The sequence below is a fragment of the Pleurodeles waltl genome, chromosome 5, assembly GCF_031143425.1.
Source record: "Pleurodeles waltl isolate 20211129_DDA chromosome 5, aPleWal1.hap1.20221129, whole genome shotgun sequence".
In the NCBI taxonomy this organism is placed as follows: Eukaryota; Metazoa; Chordata; class Amphibia; order Caudata; family Salamandridae; genus Pleurodeles; species Pleurodeles waltl.
The window spans coordinates 695,768,920-695,790,803 of record NC_090444.1 but is presented as its reverse complement, the minus strand read 5'-3'; the positions used below and the strand labels follow the sequence as shown (position 1 = coordinate 695,790,803).

The window sequence follows — 21,884 nt, the reverse complement described above, 5'->3', positions numbered from 1 at the left end:
GAACTGCTGATAAAGTGGGTAAGGGGGATCCCTGGAAACCTTTATTCGATTGGTTAGGCAGGAGCTAAGAGCCACCTGCACTCACTAGCTGGTGCCAGGCATAAATGTGCACCCTGCTCAGAACACATTTTGGACTGTAGAAGAAAAGGACCGCACCTGATGTTTTAGACTCATGAGAGGGCCTAAAGGGCTGGAACTGCTTCCAATTGTACCCAAGTCAAATACGTGAGTTCTAAGGGTCAGCTGGCTGACATCATGGGTAGCCGCCAGGCTACAACCAGCTGCAAGAGGCCTTTTCCATGAAGTGCCCAGCACCAACTGAATCTAAACAGGACTCTCCTGGCTGACTCTGCTGGAGCTAGTCTTGACCCCCAAGTGTAGTTCTTGAAGTCCTGGTTGAAGTGTGTCTACTAGACATCTCCCATGGCCTCTGAAAAACTGAGACTTAGAATAATTTTGCACTTCCAGCCCTCAAGAGAACCGACACGAACTACCCTAGCCGAACTTCCCAAGGCGCAACTTCAAGGGGCTGAATGAAATGGTTTCTCCAGTCTGGAGATTCTTCTTAGCAGCCAGTACAATTTAGTGGACTCTTGTTGAAGAGGTATCTCGCCTTGCAGAATTCATCATTAAATAAAGCTTGCAGCCTTGCCCTGCTCTAGCATTCTGAGCTACAAAAAACAGACTAAGTACAAAGGTTAAAACCTTGACCTGGCAAAGGCTCCGAAAGTTCCCAGCTGGTGGGAGGACTTCCCTGTGTGAAATTTGACCATTTCACCAAAATAAATAGCTCCCCGAGGAACCTTGTGCAAAGCATTTCTGATTTCATGAGGCTTTGTCCGGATATAGCCTGCTGCCTTGCCCCACTGAAGGCTTTTGACTTCCATTTGAGAGATTAAGGGCATGATTTAGATCTTGGACGTAATGGTACCATTGTCACTTTTGCGACCGAAAACCTGCCTGTCATTATGACTGTCCACCCATGGGACTTGGATGTTGATGGTCGCATAGCCAAGAGCCCACATTCATTCTGCTGTTTCTGCCAACAAACTCTACCCGTGTCTACGGTGCCATTGGAAATAGTGGCTACTGGCGGGACCCCAGCCAACTTTACTGCTGTGTAGTTTTGGATGTGCCTCCCTGCCAAGCAAAATGTCACAGGCTGATCTCTACACTTGAGTTGGCAAACTGGGGGGGGATGTGGTAAAAAGCACCTTCTCCCTTGATTCCACTTCTGTTTTTGACTGGACAAGACAGTCCATTGCTGTTGCCACTGACCCACAGAGAAAACACGACCCCCCCTGTTGACTTACTCAAAGGTAGGGACACCGCATTGCCAGGGTATGTTGGGTGGGCACTGCACGTGAGGCAGGCATATATATGTCAAAGTAATATTTTAAAATTACTGTACATGCATATGTCAGGTACTCAATGGTGTCACACGTGGATGGGGACACAGTGGTGCAACACGCATATTGCACACACACACACACACACACACACACACACACATCATTGTGGTGGAGTCATACATTGCCAAATGGATGCTGGCACCACAATGACATTCATACTTGTCAACTGAGTCCATGTGTACACATTGCAAGGGGACCTGTACCAGCAAGGTTGTACTTCCAGTGTGTGTGTGATTGGATTGGCAGGTGGAGGGAGCTGGAGTGACTGATGTGGTTATGTCTGTATGTGTGCCATTTCCATAAGGGTTTGATGTTCTGTTGCTATGTGAGACATTCAGATGAGTGTTGTTGTGTGGTTGCTGTCGTGATGCGTGTAGTTGTGCCTTGTGAGTGTGTATGTAGTTGTGTTGGTTGTGGCTGTCATGTGTGGATGTATTGTCAATGGTGTGTGTTTGTTGTGTCATGATGTATGGAAGTGTTGTGGTGGAATGGCAATGGAAAATGTGTTGTGCAAGGTGGACACATATGGATAAGGTACTGTGTGTGTGTGAGACTTGCATGTATTCCATAGCTTCTTACATTGTCCGATGTCCATTGGGTACAGTGACGTGCTCCCTCAATCAGCAAACCACTGGTGTGACACCACCTGCAGAGCTGACACATCTAAATATGGTAGGCAGGAACCCGATTGTCTGAAGGTCTAGGCCAAGCTGAAATACATCTAAAAACAGTGGGCAGAATAAAGTTGACTTGGTGGGGTTTTCAGGTCTGCAGCTGCTTGGCGGTAACACTGTCAAGATCTAAATCAGGGCCTAAGTCCCAAGTTAAAACCTCTGACAGGGTAGAACCTGGTATCTGACCTGCAATCCATCTTGGTCAGCCTCAAATAGCGTCCAACTCCTGGTCTAATGCAACCATTGAGTATCATTGGTTCTTTGTGATTTTTGGGGTTATTTCTACCTAAAACTCTCTTCATTGTATTTTTGTTATTTTAGTGTTTTTTTGTGTATTAAATATTACTCAATTTTTTCTAATTTGATTTGGAATTTTTATTGCTTGGTGTTTTGACTTTATTACTGTTTTGGTACGGCATAAGTACTTTACATGTTGTCCTAAGTTAAGCCGGTTTGCGCCGTGCCAGAGCTACCAGTGGTAGTGCTCTTGTCAAAGTGAACCTCCAAAGTCACCACATTAACCAGAGTAGTTGTTATTCCATGAGCGTACAGCATCAATTTGGCACTCCGGGCATGGAGCACTGCCTTCTTGGATGTTACTCATGCCTTTTGGAATGTAGCCAATGTGAGCTTACTGGCCATCCTGGACAAATTCAGGAGTGCTCTCACTGATATAATCCAAGAAAGAACATATTTTTGTGCCTTGTCTGAGGGGCATTATAGGTAATGTGGACTTTGTGGGCCCTGCTACGGGAACCGGTTTAGTGATCAGGCATTATGAATCAATGCCATCCACAGGATTCTGAGGCTGTGAGTCATTCCTTATGGACATGCTTTGTGATGTCTCCAAGCTTTTTGGAGAAATCCTGTTTGTGCTGAGCACTTCAAAGACAGCCAGCTGCTCTCCGCCCTGCTCTTTGAGTTGGCTATCCTTAACTCATCAATTCCATCAACACTATTAAAATACACAGACTGCTCTCAGCATCTTGCTATCATCAGAAGTAGCACTCAAACCCCTCACAACAGTCAACACAATCCTTTTGTGGCTCAAGGCATGGTAGTGGTGTTGGAGGCCATGGGCACCACCAGGCACAGTAGTCCTCATCCTCCTCCTGTCCTGCCACAACTACACCCCAGCTGCTTTATCTGCCTGGCTGGTAAGCTGGATGCTGTTGATCGTTCATCAAGGTTATACCCTTCCCTTCATATTGAACCCTAACCCTCTCTTGTCCCACCTGTTTTTGTGTAGACTTCATCAGAATGGAACTCACTGGTGGTCCCTTTAGCCAGTAGTGACTGCACTTCCTACACACGCATGAAGGCAGAGAAGGGCAGGGGGTGGCACTACCATTTTCTTCAGGTGCCCAAAAAGATGGCAGACTCATGTTGATGCTAGCTTATCTTCTTCAAGATTAAAGAAGCTGAAGTTCAAGATGTTGAATTTATTTCTATTTCTTTCTGCCGTCGATACAGGTAATTGGTTGGTGTCTTTGAAAGTGCAAGATGCGTACCTTTATGTGCCCGTCATGCAGATCAACCAACACTTCCGGCAGTTCCTTGTGAAAATAAAGCATATTTAGTTTTCCATTGCAGCTTTTGTAAACACCTCAGGAGCAGAAGTGAGTTCATAGTTGATGGTGGTACATGTTTACCCCTCGCCCATCACTATCCCACAAATGCAATGCAACCTTATTTTGGGACATATGTTAATGGGCATGACCTCCTGAGTCTATGCAGATTTTCCTCTGTGATTACGGATGATCAAGGTGGTATAACTATCTAGTCTTTGGCAGGGCTGATTGCTTAAATTGACTGTGGGCTCATTGCAGCATAAGGTGCACCTGGGCATGAGCTCGGGCAAAGTCTAGGCTAAGAGTGGGCCCTTCTGTGCCTGTCAGAGCCCAGCTAAGGCTGGGTTGGGACACATTTCTTGGTTGTGTTTTATGGTTATTTGTCATCCGGTATTCATTTATTTTTGATTTAATAATTGCATTGTTGTTGGACCTGGCCATTTTTGCAAGGACATCCCCAAACTGTTTGCCTCCTGACTCCTATTTTCTTCTGATCTGTTTTTGTTAGCTTTAGGACTCTGGGCACTTTACTACTGCTAACCAGTGCTAAAGTGCATATGCGCTCTGTCTAAATTGTATTGGTGATTGGTTTATCCATGATTGGCATGTTTGCTTTACCAGTAAGTCCTTAGTAAGGTGCACCAGAGGTGCCCAGGGTCTAGAAACCAAGGCCCATATTTATACTTTTTTTTTTAGCACCGCATTTGCGCCGCTTTTTGACGCAAAAGCGGCGCAAACTTACAAAATACAATTGTATTTTGAAAGTTTGCGCCGCTTTTGTGTCAAAAAATGCCCCAAGTGCGGTGCTAAAAAAGTACAACTATGGGCCCAAATGTTACTAGTGGACCTGCAGCACTGATTGTGCCACCCAAATGAGTAGTCCTGTAAACCTGTCTCAGACCTGCCATTGCAATGTCTGTGTGTGCAATCTTTCACTGCCAATTCGACCTGGCAATGTACCCACTCATCAGGCCCAAACCTTACCTTTTACTACATGTAAGTCACCCCTAAGGTAGGCCCAAGGCAGCCCCAGGGTAGGGTGCAGTATATTTAAAAGGTGGGGCATGTACATATGGGTTTTACATGTCCTGATAGTGAAATACTGCCTAATTCAGTTTTCACTATTGCAAGGCCTATCGTTCCCATAGGTTAACGTAGGGATTTCCTTGAAATATCTTAAGTGCAGTTTCCTATTGGGAACAGATAGAGATATGTGGGGTTTCTGAGCTCACAATTTAAAAATATGTCTTTTGGTAAAGTAGACTGTCTGTTTGAAAATGCCACTTTTAGAAAGTGTCTCACTTATAAATGGTCCTAGAGGAATTGTTTACATATAGTTTGTGTGCATATGATCCAGTCTTCAACTAATGAATAAGACAATTCCGTACTGTTCATGTCCAATATATTAATCAACAGGATTCTGGAAGTTAAAAAAATGTGCAACAAATACAACAAATGTCCATCTCATAAACAACAACACTGAATATATAACCCCCCTACATCACAAGATTGAATCCCAACAAACAATTCAGGAAGGGGTTATAACCCTCCTCTTGACACAGTCCTGTACAATAATTGCCTCATTTTCAGTCCCAGTTCAACCAATATAATGGTCTTTCAATACAGCTAGTCAAAGGTAAAGGCAATGTCAACATTTCGGTCTGTGATGGCAGTCAGAGGTCTATCAGACCATCATCAGGACTCAGCGTTGTAAAATAACACAACAGATTGCAAAAAAAGACTCTGTAGCAACACACAAGTGGACTTCAACCTTCTAAACATGGGACCGCTAGTATGTGTCTCCATCTGCTCAACCCATGTGAGTCGGAATCGGTTGAGCAGATGGAGACAGAAGCTAGTGGTCCCATACTTAGGCAAGGAAGAGGCAGGGTCATGTGCACTGCAAAGACTTTCCTTTGAAGTTTGCCTACTTCAAAGGCAGAAATGTGTATTAAAATTGGACTGCTGAGCCCACAATTTTAGAACACTTCTGGATCAAGAGGAACCTCTGCTAAGGAAAAGAGCTGGGAAGAGGAGTACTGCCCCTTTGCTGTACGTGCTTTGCTGGGTTGGCCTGCATTTGCTGCTTCTGCCTTACAGAGGACAAAGACTGGACTTTGCTGTGTATCCTGCTTGTGAAGTTTCTCCAAGGGCTTGGGCTGAGCTTGCCTCCCGTTAAGAAGGCTCAGGGACATAAAAGACTTCATCTGCCAGCACCTGGGCTCTCTTGCTAAGACCCCTGACTTGCCAAGTGGTGCCACATCCAGTCCCTGGGCCACTGGAAGGAGAAGCTGGTAGAACCTGAGGGAAAATCCACACACAGGAGCCTAGCGGCAGAAAACTCGATGCATCACCCACCTCGCAGCTGTAAAATTAATGCAGGACCTGCCTCGCGGCTGCAGAAATTGACACATCGCCAGCTCAGCGTGACTTCATTGTTACTGTGCGTCAGAATTTTCAATGCATTGTCCCTGGGTGCCAAAACTTAAACATCACTTCACAGACTCAAAGCTGTCCAGAAATCGACACATCCCTTCCCTGCCAGGAAATAATTGACACATTGCTTACCCAGAGGGGAAATAATCGATGTACGACCTCACTTGCGAGTAAGGACTCAAGGAATCACTTGCTTTTCTGATGCACACTTGCCCTGTGACTTTATGTTTGACACATATCTGGTACTTTGTTTTAAAACAACGTATCCATAGATTCTATGGACTAAGGCTCTTTTCACTTTAAAAATTCAGATTTCTTTTTGTGTAGGTTGGATTTTTGTTGTTTTGGTCTTGTTTGATTTAGATGAATATTGGCTATTTTTCTAAACTGGTGTGGAGTTCTTTTGTGGTGTTTTTACTGTGTGTGTATGTACAAATATTTCACACATTGCCTCTGAGATAAGTCTGACTGCTAGTGCCAATATACCAAGGCGGAGAGCAGGGGTTATCTTAGGTGTGACTCTCTTACCCCGACTAGATTGAGGGTCCCTACTTGGAATTGGTGTAAACTGACTGCCAACTAGAGACCCCATTTCTAACAATTGGGATCCCTGATAAGGCATTATCCCCATAATGGGCAGGAGGATGTGCACTTTGGCGTGTGTATGTGAGGGGTGGGGAGGGGAGACAGAGGGATAAAACAGTTTCTTCCATCATGAATGATCTCACCAGTGCATTGGGGGCTATATGGGGATTTTGTTGAAAGGAGAGTGGAGGCTCACCGTCTATGCTGCCTTTCCTATGGGAATGCTGAAGGTGTGCCTACTGCTAATCCACCTGAGTTGCTGCTTGCTTGAAGTGTGTATTGTTTGCTAGTGACACAGCCACATATGAAGTTTATAAATCTGTGTTTCCTTAATGACTCTTATCTTCCCAGATGGTACCTACTTTCCTGATAATTCTCCCCTTGCAAAAAATAAAAAAAGAATGAAAATTGTCCTTTTCTCAAAACATCTGAGTGACCAAGATTGAGCAATTGCTGTTTTAATAACATCTCAAATTAAGAGGAGTCTGTAAGGGCCCCATCGAATGGTATTGATCGGTCCCTTGATATTGTGATTTTAGGTCGTCAGGTTTGTAATGTCTGTATTGCTTTAAGTAATTATGGGGACAGTTTTCTTATTATATGGTTGTATGGTCTGTTATTTGTATTGCAATTGTACAACTTATAAAGGTGTAACATTGATTAAGTATGTACGTTTTTACCTCCAGGTTACATTCATGGGTTACTGATATTCTTGTTTACAAGCATTATGGCCCTCATTTATACCTTTTTATGGCGCATTAGCGTCATGTTTTGACGCAAAAGCGCCGTAAACTTATAAAATACAATTGAAGTTGACGACGCTTTTGCGTCAAAACATGACGCTAATGCGGTGCAAACTAAAGTATAAATCAGGGCCTATGTGTTTATGAAATCTTTGCTTGGTATTATCAACCTGGTCTTTTGCGGACATGTTCCAACTTTTCAAGGTTCTTTTTGATATGTTATGTATGTGAATATGTTTGTGCTAGGCTGTTATTGTTAAATAATTTTAATGTAATTGTTTTATTTTTGTGCTTTTATGGCTATTCCCTGGCCAAATAAAGATATTTGGTTGGCCAACTGAATGCCCAACTCTAAATGGACCCTCCATCTGGTGAGATATGAAGGAAGATTCAGGGAACACGTCCATTGCTCCACTTGGGACACCAGAGTAGGTATGCCATCGCTGGCTGAGGGCCAAGAGGATTCTTTTCAGTGTGACTGAAACCTTCGACAGGCAACACTAGCCTCTCCTTCCTAAAAAGAGCAATGTCGCTATGTCACTGAACACAATCCCATTCAAATTACTTGCAAAGAGAATACCAATTGCTTGGCTGTGATTGATACAATGGGCCATATCACTGTTCGACATATTATGAAATCACCCTTTGGCTTTGAAAGGGCTGATCTAAAATAATGAGTTGTTTTTTTTCTATTTGCAGTAGTCAGCCCTAGCACCACCACCCACTTAAACCAGATCCCTTCCTACATATAAGTATGTTTGGACTGGAGAGCAATCAGTCAACAACTGATTGCATCCCATACACTGACATACATAGATTTGAGAAAGCCAGTGCCCAGGACACCAGTTTGAAATCACTAAGTTTTGTTTTGGGCAGTAAGCTGCAATTTAATCATCTCATCGGCACTCTGGTGAGAGGCACTCATTTGAAAGCCAGCTATTGAAAACCATAAGATGGTCTATCCCTGAATCAGGTCTCTGCCTTGATGTCTAGGCTCCATTGTATAAATACCACGCTATGCCTTTACCACGCAAGTCTTTACCATACAAATGCCTTTACCACACGTGCCTTTCCAACAGAATGGTGAGTATATATCAGGTGAGTGAATATATAATATTTACATAAATACATACACATAAATATATATTCCATATGAACCCCTTAACTAGCCCATCCCAAAATCCTATAAATACCATTACCACTGAATACCCTTACCCACCCCTAAACCCTAAAATCACACTTACCACCCAATAAACCTACCTATGCCTAAACCATAAAAACACCCATACAACTCATTACTCATACCCACCTATACCACCCAATACCCCTTCCCACCCATAAACCCTAAAGTCAACCTTACCACCAAATGGCCCTACCCACCCTAAACCTACCCACATCACCCAATACCCGTGCCCACCCTTACCTCCCAACACCCCTCCCCATCATAAACCCTCTAAATACCCTTACCCACAAGTAAACCCTGAAAACACCCTTACTACCCAATACCCTTTCCCACCCCGATACCTAAAAATACTAACACCCCAATAACCTTATCCACCATTCAAATATCAAAAATGCCCTTAGAACCCAATCCCCTTACCCGCCCCTAAACCCTACAAATACCCTTACAACCAAATACTCTTCCCACCCCTTAACCCTAAAAATGATCTTACAACCCAATACCTCTACCCGTTCCTAAACCCTAAAAACACCTTTACCACCCAATACCCTCACCCCACCCTAAACCCCCAAATCACCCTTACCACCCACTACCCTTACTCACTCTAAACACACCCTTATCACGAAATAACCTTACCCACCCCTAAACTCCAAAAAATAACTTTACTATCTCATATCCCTGCCCACCCCAAACCATAAAAACACTTTTACCACCTTTTACACCCTTACTCACCCTAACACTACCCTTACAACCCAAAACCCGTAAACACACATACCACTGAATACCCCTCCCCACCCGATAACCTAAAAAACACCCTTACCACCCAGTACCCTTACCCAGACCTAAAACACCTTTACTACCAATAACCTTTCCCAACACAAAACCCTAAAAACAGCTTTACCACCCAATATCCTTACCCACCCCTAAACCCTAAAAATACCTTTACAACCCAATACCTACACCCACCCCTAAACCATAAAATCACCCTTACCACCCTATACCGACACACAAAACTCTAATATATATATATATATATATATATATATATATATATATATATATATATATATATATAGATAGATAGATATATTCACTGAAAAAACATAGGTTAAAGTAATGTTATAGTTAGATGAATTTGTCAATGACAACATTAAAGTTTTGAAGTAAAAAACACAGAAAGTTACCAGTTATAGTTAGCAGCACTACCTGTAACTTGTGCCCCTGCCATGCACTGCTTTCGCCTCACATATGACATCAATCATGACATGTTCTATAACATTTTTAAAGCTTCGTTTTCCGGCATATTGCTCTATAAATTACTATGGGGCTGACAGTAAGTACAAAATAGCTCCGGAGGATATCAGCCATCATTCCTGCTATCACAGATAAAACTCTCTTAGGTGTAGAAAGCATGCTTTATGTGCCACACTGACCCTGTACCATACACTTTACAGCTAGCATAGTTCACATTAACAATCAACCACGATCTATAGGAAACCCTAACTGAGTACAATGTTACATCTGTATACAACTGTTCACAGCCAATTTCCTAAAAATAGTAAATGTTAATTCTAAAACAGCTGCCCTACTACGGACAGTTTTTAACTGTATCAAGCCCCTGAAACTCACCGAACCTACATTGAGAAATGAAGTTGACAGCAGTAGAAAACTGGGTACTGTAAACTGTGCTTACTCTATGGAAAGTTTATTGTATACCACACTGTTTGCAAACAGTAAACCTTTCATGAGAAATACACCACAGAGAATCAAAAAGTATCTCCTAAGGACAGTGTACACTGTATGTAACAGTGTTTGAGATGGCACACCCTGGCTGGCTGAGGCAAGGCCCTAGCTAGGCAGAATCTACCACTCCCATCACAGTTGGATCATTACACTCACTGTATAATTTGCCCTCATCATTGGGTTGCTTGGCACTGAGCAGTCAGGCTTATCACAGGGGCAATGTGTAAAGCATTGGCACAGCACTTTCACTCAACAAATGCCCTGAGCGTCACAAAAGAGACTTCACATTAGGTGTAAATAAAGTTTACATTCAACACGCATTAGTTAACACAACATGAACATCATGTATCTCTGAGCATAAATCACATTTTGAAATATCACTAACAGTACTAGGCCCAACCGAGTTAAAATGACATCCGTGATCTGTACACTTTGAGAAAGATCCTTCTTTACCCCCTGCACCCTCATGCGGTGCAAAATGTTTTTGGCAGAAGACCCACCCAATCAAATATTCTATTTCAATCCCACACAGTTAGAGGATGCACCCTGGTTCACAACAATAGCGGTAATGGGTACACATAGGTAATTATAACACTTTTAAATAGCCTTGTTGGTTGGGGACCGCACAGGTAAAATCAATGTCAAAAATATTAGTCTTGGCAAGAATCAATGTGTAGAGCAACACTGCCGTGCAGTGTTGTTAATCACAGGCAGCCACTCTCATGCACTCACTTAGCACTGATACCTTGTGCTACGGATATCAGGCAGGTTCGTATGGCACGCACTTGCACACACACACACACGCACATACAGCACCCAAATGCAGTGCCCTTATATCCGGCAGGTCAACAGATAGTCTACTCGCAGACCCCGTGGTCCAAACCCTCCTCCACCCTTCAGCCAACCTCAACTACCCAACTCCCCCACAGACTGGAATTTAAGGAAAGCTTTCCTCTCCCCGGACGCTAGGCTGATCCCAAAAGGAGACACACTAATTCAGGGGGGAAAAGGTGAGTGGATAGATAAACGGTGGTGTCAGGCGGCAGTTGACAAATGGAGGTTTGGCCATCCCTTTGGCCACCCCTCTGGAAGTTCAATCAAAAGTGTCCTAGTTCTGTGAGGCACAAGGTGGGAGGGATCACATCTTGGAACCTGCTTCCGATTGCTCTCAGTAGCATCCTGCAGCCCACTCACTCTCACCACCCAGGCCTGTTCCGTCAATACAAACTGGTAACAAGGAGATGTCAGGGCCAGGTGAAGAGAAGGCAGTTGGTCTGCCACACTGAGGGCAGCAAAAGAAGCAATTGATGAGTGAGAGATGAAGCAGGGGAGCCTCCTGGAAGGAGAAGGTGCCCTGTAGGACACATATTGAACAAAGTTGCACCCAGGCAATTCGGGCACTCCGGAACACAAATTCGCTCACCCACGCCTCCCTAGAAATGAGGCACAATGTCTGGTCTGCAATGACTTGAGTTGCACCAGACAATTGCGATCACACACAGTGCAGAGCAGTAAGTTCAGCACCTCCTTGGAGATGAAGCACAACATCTGGTGCACGATGACTTGAATCACACCATTAAGTTCTGGTCACACACACAGGTGCAAGGTCAATGGACCACACAAGGTAGAATGCGGAACTGCCATGCTTACACCCCACCTCTGAGGGTTGCAACCTGTGAATCAGTGGAGTGTCGCACAAGAGAAAAGTGGCACAATCGACAAAGCTGGCCACGCATGGTCCCACAACAGTGAATCCACTCACCATCAACAAGACGCTTATGTATGCTGAGGCCACACAATGAAGGGCCACACTCTTAGAATTACGGCAGTCCCTGTGGGGCTCCGAACCAGGCAATACGGTCTCCAGGCACAATACTAGATTCCACCCTCACACTGCTACTACCAAGTAGGATCCAGCAGATGATGTGGGCACTTAAGAGGGTACCGCTCACCAGGTGTCACAGGTAGAAGGTGTAGGTCACTTGTGGTCCCTTTGATGTCCCTGAGACCTCCACCAGAGAACAGGGGGCAAGCCAACAAGCCCTTGGAGACCACACTTTGGGTGTCACAGAGCAGCAGGAAATAAGCTCAGGCCAGTCAGTATTCAGGAATGGTGTGTGGTACCTTGCAATGACAGTAATTACTCCTCGTGCAGAACAGATTCCTCTGTTAGTCTGCACCACACAGTCCAGTATCTCCAGTCCTTCGTCCCCATAAGTGCATCTCTAGTTTGCTGCAGTGTGGCACCAGTAGTTATACTGCAGTGTCCCTTTGAAGTTGGAGGAGGTTCAGAGGATTCTGTTTTGCACCACTGATGTCTACCCTTAATTTCTGTCCCGTTTGCAATGGGGCCATGGAATGCAGGTTGTAAGGAAATGGCTCCCTGTTGCAATTACCCCCCACTTTTTGCCTGATACTAATGCTGACTTGACTGAGAAGTGTGCTGGGACCCTGCTAACCAGGCTCCTGCACCAGTGTTCTTTCCCCTAAAATGTACCATTGTCTCCACAATTGGCACAACCCTGGCACCCAGGTAAGTCCCTTGTAACTGGTACCCCTGGTACCAAGGGCCCTGATGCCAGGGAAGGTCTCTAAGGGCTGCAGCATGTCTTATGCCACCCTAGGGACCCCTCACTGAGCACAGACACACTGCTTTCCAGCTTGTGTGTGCTGGTGGGGAGAAAATGACTAAGTCGACATGGCACTCCCCTCAGGGTGCCATGCCAACCTCACACTGCCTATTGCATAGGTAAGTCACCCCTCTAACAGGCCTTACAGCCCTAAGGCAGGGTGCACTATACCACAGGTGAGGGCATAGGTGCATGAGCACAATGCCCCTACAGTGTCTAAGCAAAACCTTAGACATTGTAAGTGCAGGGTAGCCATAAGAGTATATGGTCTGGGAGTCTGTCAAAAACGAACTCCACAGCTCCATAATGGCTACACTGAATACTGGGAAGTTTGGTATCAAACTTCTCAGAATAATAAACCCACACTGATGCTAGTGTTGGATTTATTAAAAAATGCACAAAGAGGGCATCTTAGAGATGCCCCCTGTATTTTACCGAATTGTTCAGTGCAGGACTGACTGGTCTTTGCCAGCCTGCTGCTGAGAGACGAGTTTCTGACCCCATGTGGTGAGGGCCTTTGTGCTCTCTGAGGACAGAAACAAAAGCCTGCTCTGGGTGGAGGTGCTTTACACCTCCCCCTGCAGGAACTGTAACACCTAGCAGTGAGCCTCAAAGGCTCAGGCTTCATGTTACAATGCCCCAGGGAACTCCAGCTAGTGGAGATGCCCGCCCCCTGGACACAGACCTCACTTTTGGCGGCAAGTCCAGGAGAGATAATGAGAAAAACAAGGAGGAGTCACACACCAGTCAGGACAACCCCTAAGGTGTCCTGAGTTGAGGTGACCCTTGCCTTTAGAAATCCTCCATCTTGATTTTGGAGGAGTCCCCCAATAGGAATAGGGATGTGCTCCCCTCCCCTCAGGGAGGAGGCTCAAAGAGGGTGTAGCCACCCTCAAGGACAGTAGCCATTGGCTACTGCCCTCCCAGACCTAAACACACCCCTAAATTCAGTATTTAGGGGCTCCCCAGAACCTAGGAAACTAGATTCCTGCAACCTGAAGGCGAAGAAGGACTGCTGACCTGAAAGCCCTGCAGAGAAGACGGAGACACCAACTGCTTTGGCCCCAGCCCTACCGGCCTGTCTCCCCACTTCAAGAAAAACTGCAACAGCGACACGTTCCACAGGGTCCAGCAACCTCTGAAGCCTCAGAGGACTACCCTGCATCTAAAAGGACCAAGAACTCCAGAGGACAGCAGCTCTGCTCCAAAGAAGAAACAACTTTGCAACAAAGAAACAACTTTAAAAGGACTCCACGTTTCCCGACGGAAGCATAAGACTTTGCACTCTGCACCCGACGCCCCCGGCTCGACCTGCGGAGAAACAACACTACAGGGAGGACTCCCCGGCGACTGCAACCCTGTGAGTAGCCAGAGTTGACCCCCCTGAGCCCCCCCAGCGACGCCTGCAGAGGGAATCCAGAGGCTCCCCCTGACCGCGACTGCCTGCTTCTAAGAACCCGACGCCTGGTAAAGACACTGCACCCGCAGCCCCCAGGATCTGAAGGATCTGACCTCCAGTGCAGAAGGGACCCCCAGGTGGCCCTCTCCCTTGCCCAGGTGGTGGCTACCCCGAGGAGCCCCCCCCCTTGCCTGCCCTGCTTTTGCCACCCCTCACTCTCATTAAGATCCTATCAAGAACAATAAATTGTAATTTGTTTACTTTTTTGTCATGATATTCCTTGAAGTGTCTTGCCACAGGATATGACTTGTCTTCGTTCCTAATTGCTCTCATATGTTCCAGAATGCGTTTTGTTCGCCATATGTATCGTACAACCTATGTAGAACTTTCCGGTGGCACTAAAACCTTTTATAATAAGAAAGCATGTTTCCTGTGTGTCGGATTACTGTATTTATGCTTTAAAATGTCCATGTAATAAATTCTACAAATTAAAATGTATGGTTCTTGATAGGATCTCAATGAGAGTGAGGGGTGGCAATAGGACTTTGGACTTGAGAAAATTAGAATCAAGGCTGATTATCAAATGTAATACAATGGACCCTATAGGAATGAACAAGGACGAAAAATTATCTGTACATTTGCATTAACTTGTCGTGAAACTAATATTAGTTTTTTTTATCTTTTTGATTTAGTATTTGTAACTTATCATATGATTTATATATGGTTTTGATATTATTAATGTTTCCCCATTTCCATCTCTTGACAGGAAGTCATATTGATTACATAAAAGCAAAAGAGCTATTATATTGATAGAATCCAAGGATTATACGAACGGTATGATTAGGAGAAAGTCCATCGATACTACAAGAGGTATGATCATTTAGGTAAAATATTATGGAACTGTTGTAATTTGAAATAATTTTTCAATTCGAAAATATATAAAAAGTAAATTGTTCACAATTATTATAGGAAGTGAAAGTAAACATAAAAGATAAAAGATTGGGTTTAAAAATACAAAAAATATTTAAAATAAGGTGGATTGGGTGTGAAAATTAGGTTATATCCTTGGTAGTAGTAACATATTCAAATATGGCAGCCTTCAGTGCATGAAGGAAATTTAGTCTGTTTTTTATGTTGATGTTCAGGGTATTATGTAAAATGGAGAGGGAAATGGGGCTGAGAATGTCTCTGTGAACAAGGGAGCCATGTCTCCTGAAACGCGTTAGAGAGAGAGTTCTATTTTGCTGTTTTTGTTTGTTCTGCCTCATTAAATTAATTTTTTAGATTGTGACACTAGTGGCTGTAACTTTGTCTTCTTTTTGAAGAAGTAATTTGTTGTGTGTATATATATATATATATATATATATATATATATATATACACACACACACACACACTCACACTTACTTGATGTATACTTACCATTTCCTTGTAAAGGCATACCACCTAAAAGCATGTACATGGTACAGACCAGAATGATAAAGTCACTGCATAGTAAATGGTGCCCTGTAGAAGATGTTTCACTCTAGACCCTATTCATTTCCAGGTATTGCTAAAGCAGTCCCTTCTGGAGGGCTTCTTTTAAAGCTACATGACTCAGCTGAAGGCTCTTCAGAAATCTTGCTGCCAAATTAAGGAACTGGAAATCTTGAAGACTATGTTCATTCTGGTTCCACAATGAGGCAGAAACTGCTACATTGATTGTTTTCCAGGAACTCTTCAGTGTGGTCCCCCCATATTACAGAAAGAACTCTCACCACTGCTCTTTAGGAAGTTACTCATACAGAAGATCTCACCCTAAGGACCTCATCTACAAGGATTTTGCACCACATTAGCATCATTTGTTTTACACTAAGATGGCGCAAAACAGTCCACCCATCCCACACCATATTTACAAACTGGCACAATGTCACTATTGCGCCAGTTTGTAAAGCCTTGCACCACATTATACCTGCACAAGGAGTAATGTATGCAAGGAAGGCGTTACCCCATTTAAAGTCCTGTAAAAATGGTGCAGTGAAATCTACAAGATTTCACTGTGCCATGCTGTGTCAGCATAGGGCCATTTTTTAACGCCTGCTCAGGGCAGGAGTTAAACGTGATGCTGTGCTGTTGTCTCTCAAAATGAGGCAAGTCCTTGGGGTCACTCTGGGTTCAAATGAGATGGGCCCAGTCCTTCGTTAGCAGGGCAGAGGACAGCACAGCAGAAAAGTAGTTCTTCCAGAGCAGCAGTCCAGAGTGGCAGTCCTTGTACCAGCACAATAGTCTTACTTCCTGACAGAGTTCTTCACAGGTCACGAAGTACACTGAGTTGCAGCGGCAGCTGCTGCAAATATGGGGAGGGACGATGGGGACAGGGTAACAACTTAAAAATAGAAGAAAAACACTTTCCTTTCTCGTCGCTGGAGCTCACCACCTCCTGTCACCTTATGCTCTTTTTTTGGTGTTCCAGCATTCCCTGGGACACCCGCAAAGGCTCCCCAGCAATCCTGGCACTGCTTTCATGCTAAACCTAGCATAACAGCAGCATCAGGATTGGTCTGAGCAGCCTGGACTGATCTCAGACACTTCCCTGGGGTCTTTGAAGTTTCTCCAGCCCAGCTGTTCAACACAGCCAGGCTGGAGAAACCTAAGTGTGCATGTGTGTTTGGCCGGCCTGAGACAGCTGGCCAAACACACATGCACACTTAGCTGCACTCTCTCCTCCTCCCACCTCCCATGACCCAGCCTCGCCCCTCCCTACACTGCTGGCTGAGCCAGCAGATGAAAAATAAAATTATATTAAACTATTGTATTATTTTTCATCTCCTGGCTCTTGGCCAGGGGGCGATGCTCCTCTGCCGTTGCGGAGGAGCTACCCCTGCTGAGTTGGTAGGGTCAAATGTCTAGTTCTTATGCCCAGTAGTACCTTTGAAGTGGGTGAGACTTCAAAGAAGGGCTTTGTAGTGCACAGAGTTCCTCTCTCCCTGCCCTTGCTCCAGGCTCACTACAGGGGGTTAAGCAGTCCTTTGTGTGGGAGCAGGATGCTGCCTATTCAGGTGCAGGTACAAGGGTCAGCTTCTCCCTCCTATTCTGCCCAGGAGGACCCATCAACATGGAAATGGCCATTCAGTCACTCCTATGCTTCCTTTCTGTAAGACTTTCTAGAGGAAATACAGAAAACCAACTGTCACCCCAGCCCAGACATGTATTGTTGGTAGGGGCCGGAAAATGCCAACTTTCTAAAAAAGGCATTTTCAAAATGGTAATAATAAATCTGATTTTACCATTAAAGAGAATTTAGATACTAAACATGACAAGTCAACTCCTTCTTATTCAGGAATTACACTTTATTAAAAGTAATAAGGAATTCCAGATATTATCATATGGGAAGGGTAGGCCTCTCAGTAGTGAAAAATGAATTTGAGAGTTTTCACCACCAGGACATGTAAAACTATATGTCCTGCCTTTTAGTTTAGTTTACTTAGCACCCTGCCCTATGGCCTACTTTAGGCATGACTTATGTGCAATAAAAGGGGAGTCTAAGGCTTGGCAAAGGTCTTAAATGCCAAGTCGACATGGCAGCCAGACTGTGCACACAGGCTCTGTGGTGGCAGGCCTGAGACATGTTTAAAGGGCTCATTAGGTGGGTGGCACAATCAGTGCTGCAGGCCCACTAGTAGCTTTTAATTTACAGGTGCTTTGCACATATAGGCCCTCATTACAACCCTGGCGGTCGGTGTAAAAGCGGCAGTAATACCGCCAACAGGCCGGCGGAAAAAATTGGATTACGACCATGGCGGTTACCGCCGTGCAAAACCGCCACTTTTACACATCGACCGCCAGGGTGATAACGACCGCTGGGCTGGACACTTCAGTCACCAGCCCAGCGGCCGTCACTAGACCGCCGGCGGTATCAGGACCCCGCAAACCGCCATGGATTTCGTGGGGTTTTGTACCCCACAAAATCCATGGTGGTATGCACTATCAGTGCCAGGGAATTAATTTGCTGGCACTGCTTGGGGTCTCCCCATCCCCTCTCCCCCTCCGCAGATTCCTCCCCCAACACCCACAACCCCCCTACCACCCCCCAAAGGTGGTAGGGCCCCCTCCACCCGGGAACATCCCCCGCCCCCCTACACCCCTCCTACATGCACGCTCACACCACTCATACACATACACGCACACATACATGCACACAGACATATACGTCACATTTCCCATAAACACAAGACACCCCGCGCATGCATACACGCACTCACACAACCCCTCTACACACTCACATGCACACCCCCATGCACGCACACACCACACACCCCCCGCCACCTCCCCTAATGGATAATTACCTTACCTGTTCCGCTGATCCTCCAGGAGGGAACGGGATCCATGGGGGCTGCTCCACCTCCACCCCCACGTCACCAGAACACCGCCACGCCGAATACTGGGACGTGATTCGGTGGGCGGTGTTCTGATGATGTGGAGGTAGAGGTGGAGCAGCCTCCACTTCCCCGCCGACCGCCATTATGGCTGCTGGTGGCTCTCCGTCCGAAAAAGGGCGGAGGGCTGCCAGCAGTCATGATACGGTTGGTGGAAGACCACCACCACTGGCGGTCTTCGGCCTGGAGTAACCTCGGCGGTCTTCGAAAAAGACTGCAGAGGTTGAAATGAGGGCCATAGTGTACTTTATTAGGGATTTATAAGTAAATCAAGTATGCCAACTGTTACCATGTTGTAGGGGAGTGAGCACACACACTTTAGCACTGGTAGTGTGTTAAAGTGCCCAGAGTCCCAACACCAACAAAAACTGATCAGTAAAAGTGAGGCAGAGCAGGCAAAAAGTTTGGGGGAAGCCCACCCTAAAGCAGACAGGTCTAACAGTGTAATTTAAATGTGGATTATGGACTGTATGATAAAGTTACATAGCAGTGGAGTGTGGCTATTGATTATAGATGTGAAATGTTGGTATGGAGTTATAGAGGCTGTTGGATATGGAGTGTGATGTGGTTATGGTATGACCGATTGTTCTAATGCTTTCAGTGCCAAACAATACTATGAAACATGAGAAAATCTTAAAGTAATATTTATGGACTTGTGGGTTATCACCCCAGTATGATTCACTCCTACGTTATTCTTCACATTTTTCGCCCCTTTCAACCTACAAGCCCCACAGCATTACCCTAGATATGAATTTCTTGCAGTTATTTTGTAGTTTATTGGGGGGTGCAATGTTCTGCGCTACCACACAATGTACGCATCGGAGTTCACTTTTAGCTAGGGCACCAGCAGTCGAGTGCCTGCTCCTACCTTCTGGTAAGAATGCTGTGACCAAACATGCCACCGCTGCAACTAAATTGCTTAGTGCGAAGGGAAGGCGCCTTCCAATGCGGTCGATGCTTAGTAAGATTAGGATAGCTGCAGGCACTTCCACCACTGCAGAAATGAAGAAATCTGTGTACAGGCTTCCTGATACGATTCCCAGGCGCATGACCAGTCCTTGATAAACCACAGCACTCGTAAACCTAAAAAAAACAGACAACAATTCGTTCAGTAACCGCAACTGACATAGCAAACCCAAAAGAAGTCCTTAGAATTGCGCTATTTTCCTATTCATACATTTAAAATGTTTAAAATGTTTAACTTTTTTCATATTTAGGATTTAACAAAAGAAACACAGCATGCTAACAATACTGTTGCTGAAATGGGATTAGTGACTTCTAAGTTGGGTTAGGTTTCTATTCAACAAACTAGGCATTCAGGGGGTATTGCTAATTAAATTAGGTCAATCTCTCCCCAGGTCAGTTGCATTTCTGTATAGATATAATGAGCATTTACTTAGTTACTAAGCTAGGACATGCGCAGTTCAGTCTGCATTACAAGTAGAAGGATTGCTGGCCCTTTCATCCTCTCGATGTCCTGTGCTCAAGTCCTGTAGGTTTTACGTATGCTGTAACCTTGTCCTAACTTATTTTAGCTGCTGTGGTTGAACTATTTTCCCACTACGTTCATCGTCCTCAACAGTTGAATCAGCACTATTGCTCTTTCTTCGTATTGAGTTTCCATTCAATTATTTAAAAAAAAAAAACAGCGTTGGCAAAGGCAATAGGTCTCTCCTATGACATCTACATCCTTTCCCAGTGTTTCTTGTCTGCCGTGGGCATGCACTTGCGGAGAATGTCTCTGAAATAATTTTCTTCTAACACAAAAAAAACATTCCACCATGACCGCCACACTGCAGATAGGAATGGCAAGTGGCCACTTTGGAATGGTTATAAATCCATTTGAAGCTAGCCACCCCCTGACTGCGGCAGAGAAGGAGCACACGGTACTGGAGCCTGGGTGGGTGATGGAGCCGGGGACGTGGACAGACGGACACTGGGGATTAAAAGTGGGAGCGAACAGAGACGTGCTGAGGGGTATAAAATAGTCCCTCACGCACTATTACACTACAACGTTCCGACAACAGAGGCGAAAGGATGCAGCTCATCTAATCAAAATACACAGGCCAAAATGCTCCTAGGACCCGACATACACAAGATTAGAGCGGAAGCCACTGAACGGGGAATTGACTCAGATGAGAAAGTCTTTGAATTAAAAGCAAGAACCAATGGCCACTAAGTTTAATTGTGGCCACAATCAAATGTAGATGCAATTAAAATGTGATTGAACTGCATGTTTACTTTTTTCATTTTTAGGTTCTCTAAGACTGTATAAGGCCTACTGAGCAATCGGGCACCTTACTTGAGTCTTTCATATCATATTGGTAAATATAAATGAATTCAGTCAGGAAACTATTGGACATATTTATACTCTGTGCCGAATGTGCGTCAAACTTTTTGATGCACATTCAGCGCAAACCTAGCCCCATATTTATACTTTGACCCCCGACCCCGCAGACGTCAAAAATCCTCCATGTGCGTCATTTTTTGGATGCGGGAAACCGCCTTGCGTCAATGACATGCAAGGTAGGCGTTCCCGTCCAAAAAAAGACTTTAAGGCCCGTGCTCCTGATTTATACACCTGCGTCATTTTGACGCACAGGAGGGGGTGGGCCTTAAAAAAAGGAGCCCAGTCTGATGTGCGACGTTTTTTAACACCTGGGTGAGGGTAGGTGTTAAGGGACCAGTGGGCTCACTTCCATGGTCTCTGACCATGGAAGCAGTCCACAGTCCACAGGTGCCCTCCCCTGCCCCCAGGGACACCCTCACCCACCCCTGGAGGACACCCATGGATGGGGGGACCCGTCCCAGGTACGTACAGGTAAGTTGGAGTACGTATAATTTTCTATTTTTTTTTTAAAGTGGCATGGGGGGCCTAATTTGGGCCCCCCTACATGCCACTGTGCCCAACGGCCATGCCCAGGGGACAGCAGTCCCCTGGGCATGGTCATTGGGCAAGAGAGCATGACTCCAGTCTTTGCTAAGACAGGATTCATTTCAATGGGGGTTGTGCGCCAACAAATGGCGTGCCCAATGGCCATGCCCAGGGGGCAGAAGTCCCCTGGGCATGGCCATTGGGCAAGGGCGCATGACTCC

The 21,884-nt window shown here is 45.2% G+C and overlaps 1 protein-coding gene across 1 annotated transcript in view; it reads right to left on the bottom strand.

Moving 5' to 3' along the window:
• The window catches only part of SLC22A3 (solute carrier family 22 member 3), a 634,522-nt gene that overhangs the window by 95,603 nt on the left and 517,035 nt on the right, over positions 1-21,884 (bottom strand). Inside the window, exon 7 of the mRNA XM_069234623.1 lies at positions 19,657-19,871. Coding sequence (XP_069090724.1) covers positions 19,657-19,871 — 215 coding nt within the window. The remainder of the gene's footprint in view (positions 1-19,656; positions 19,872-21,884) is intronic.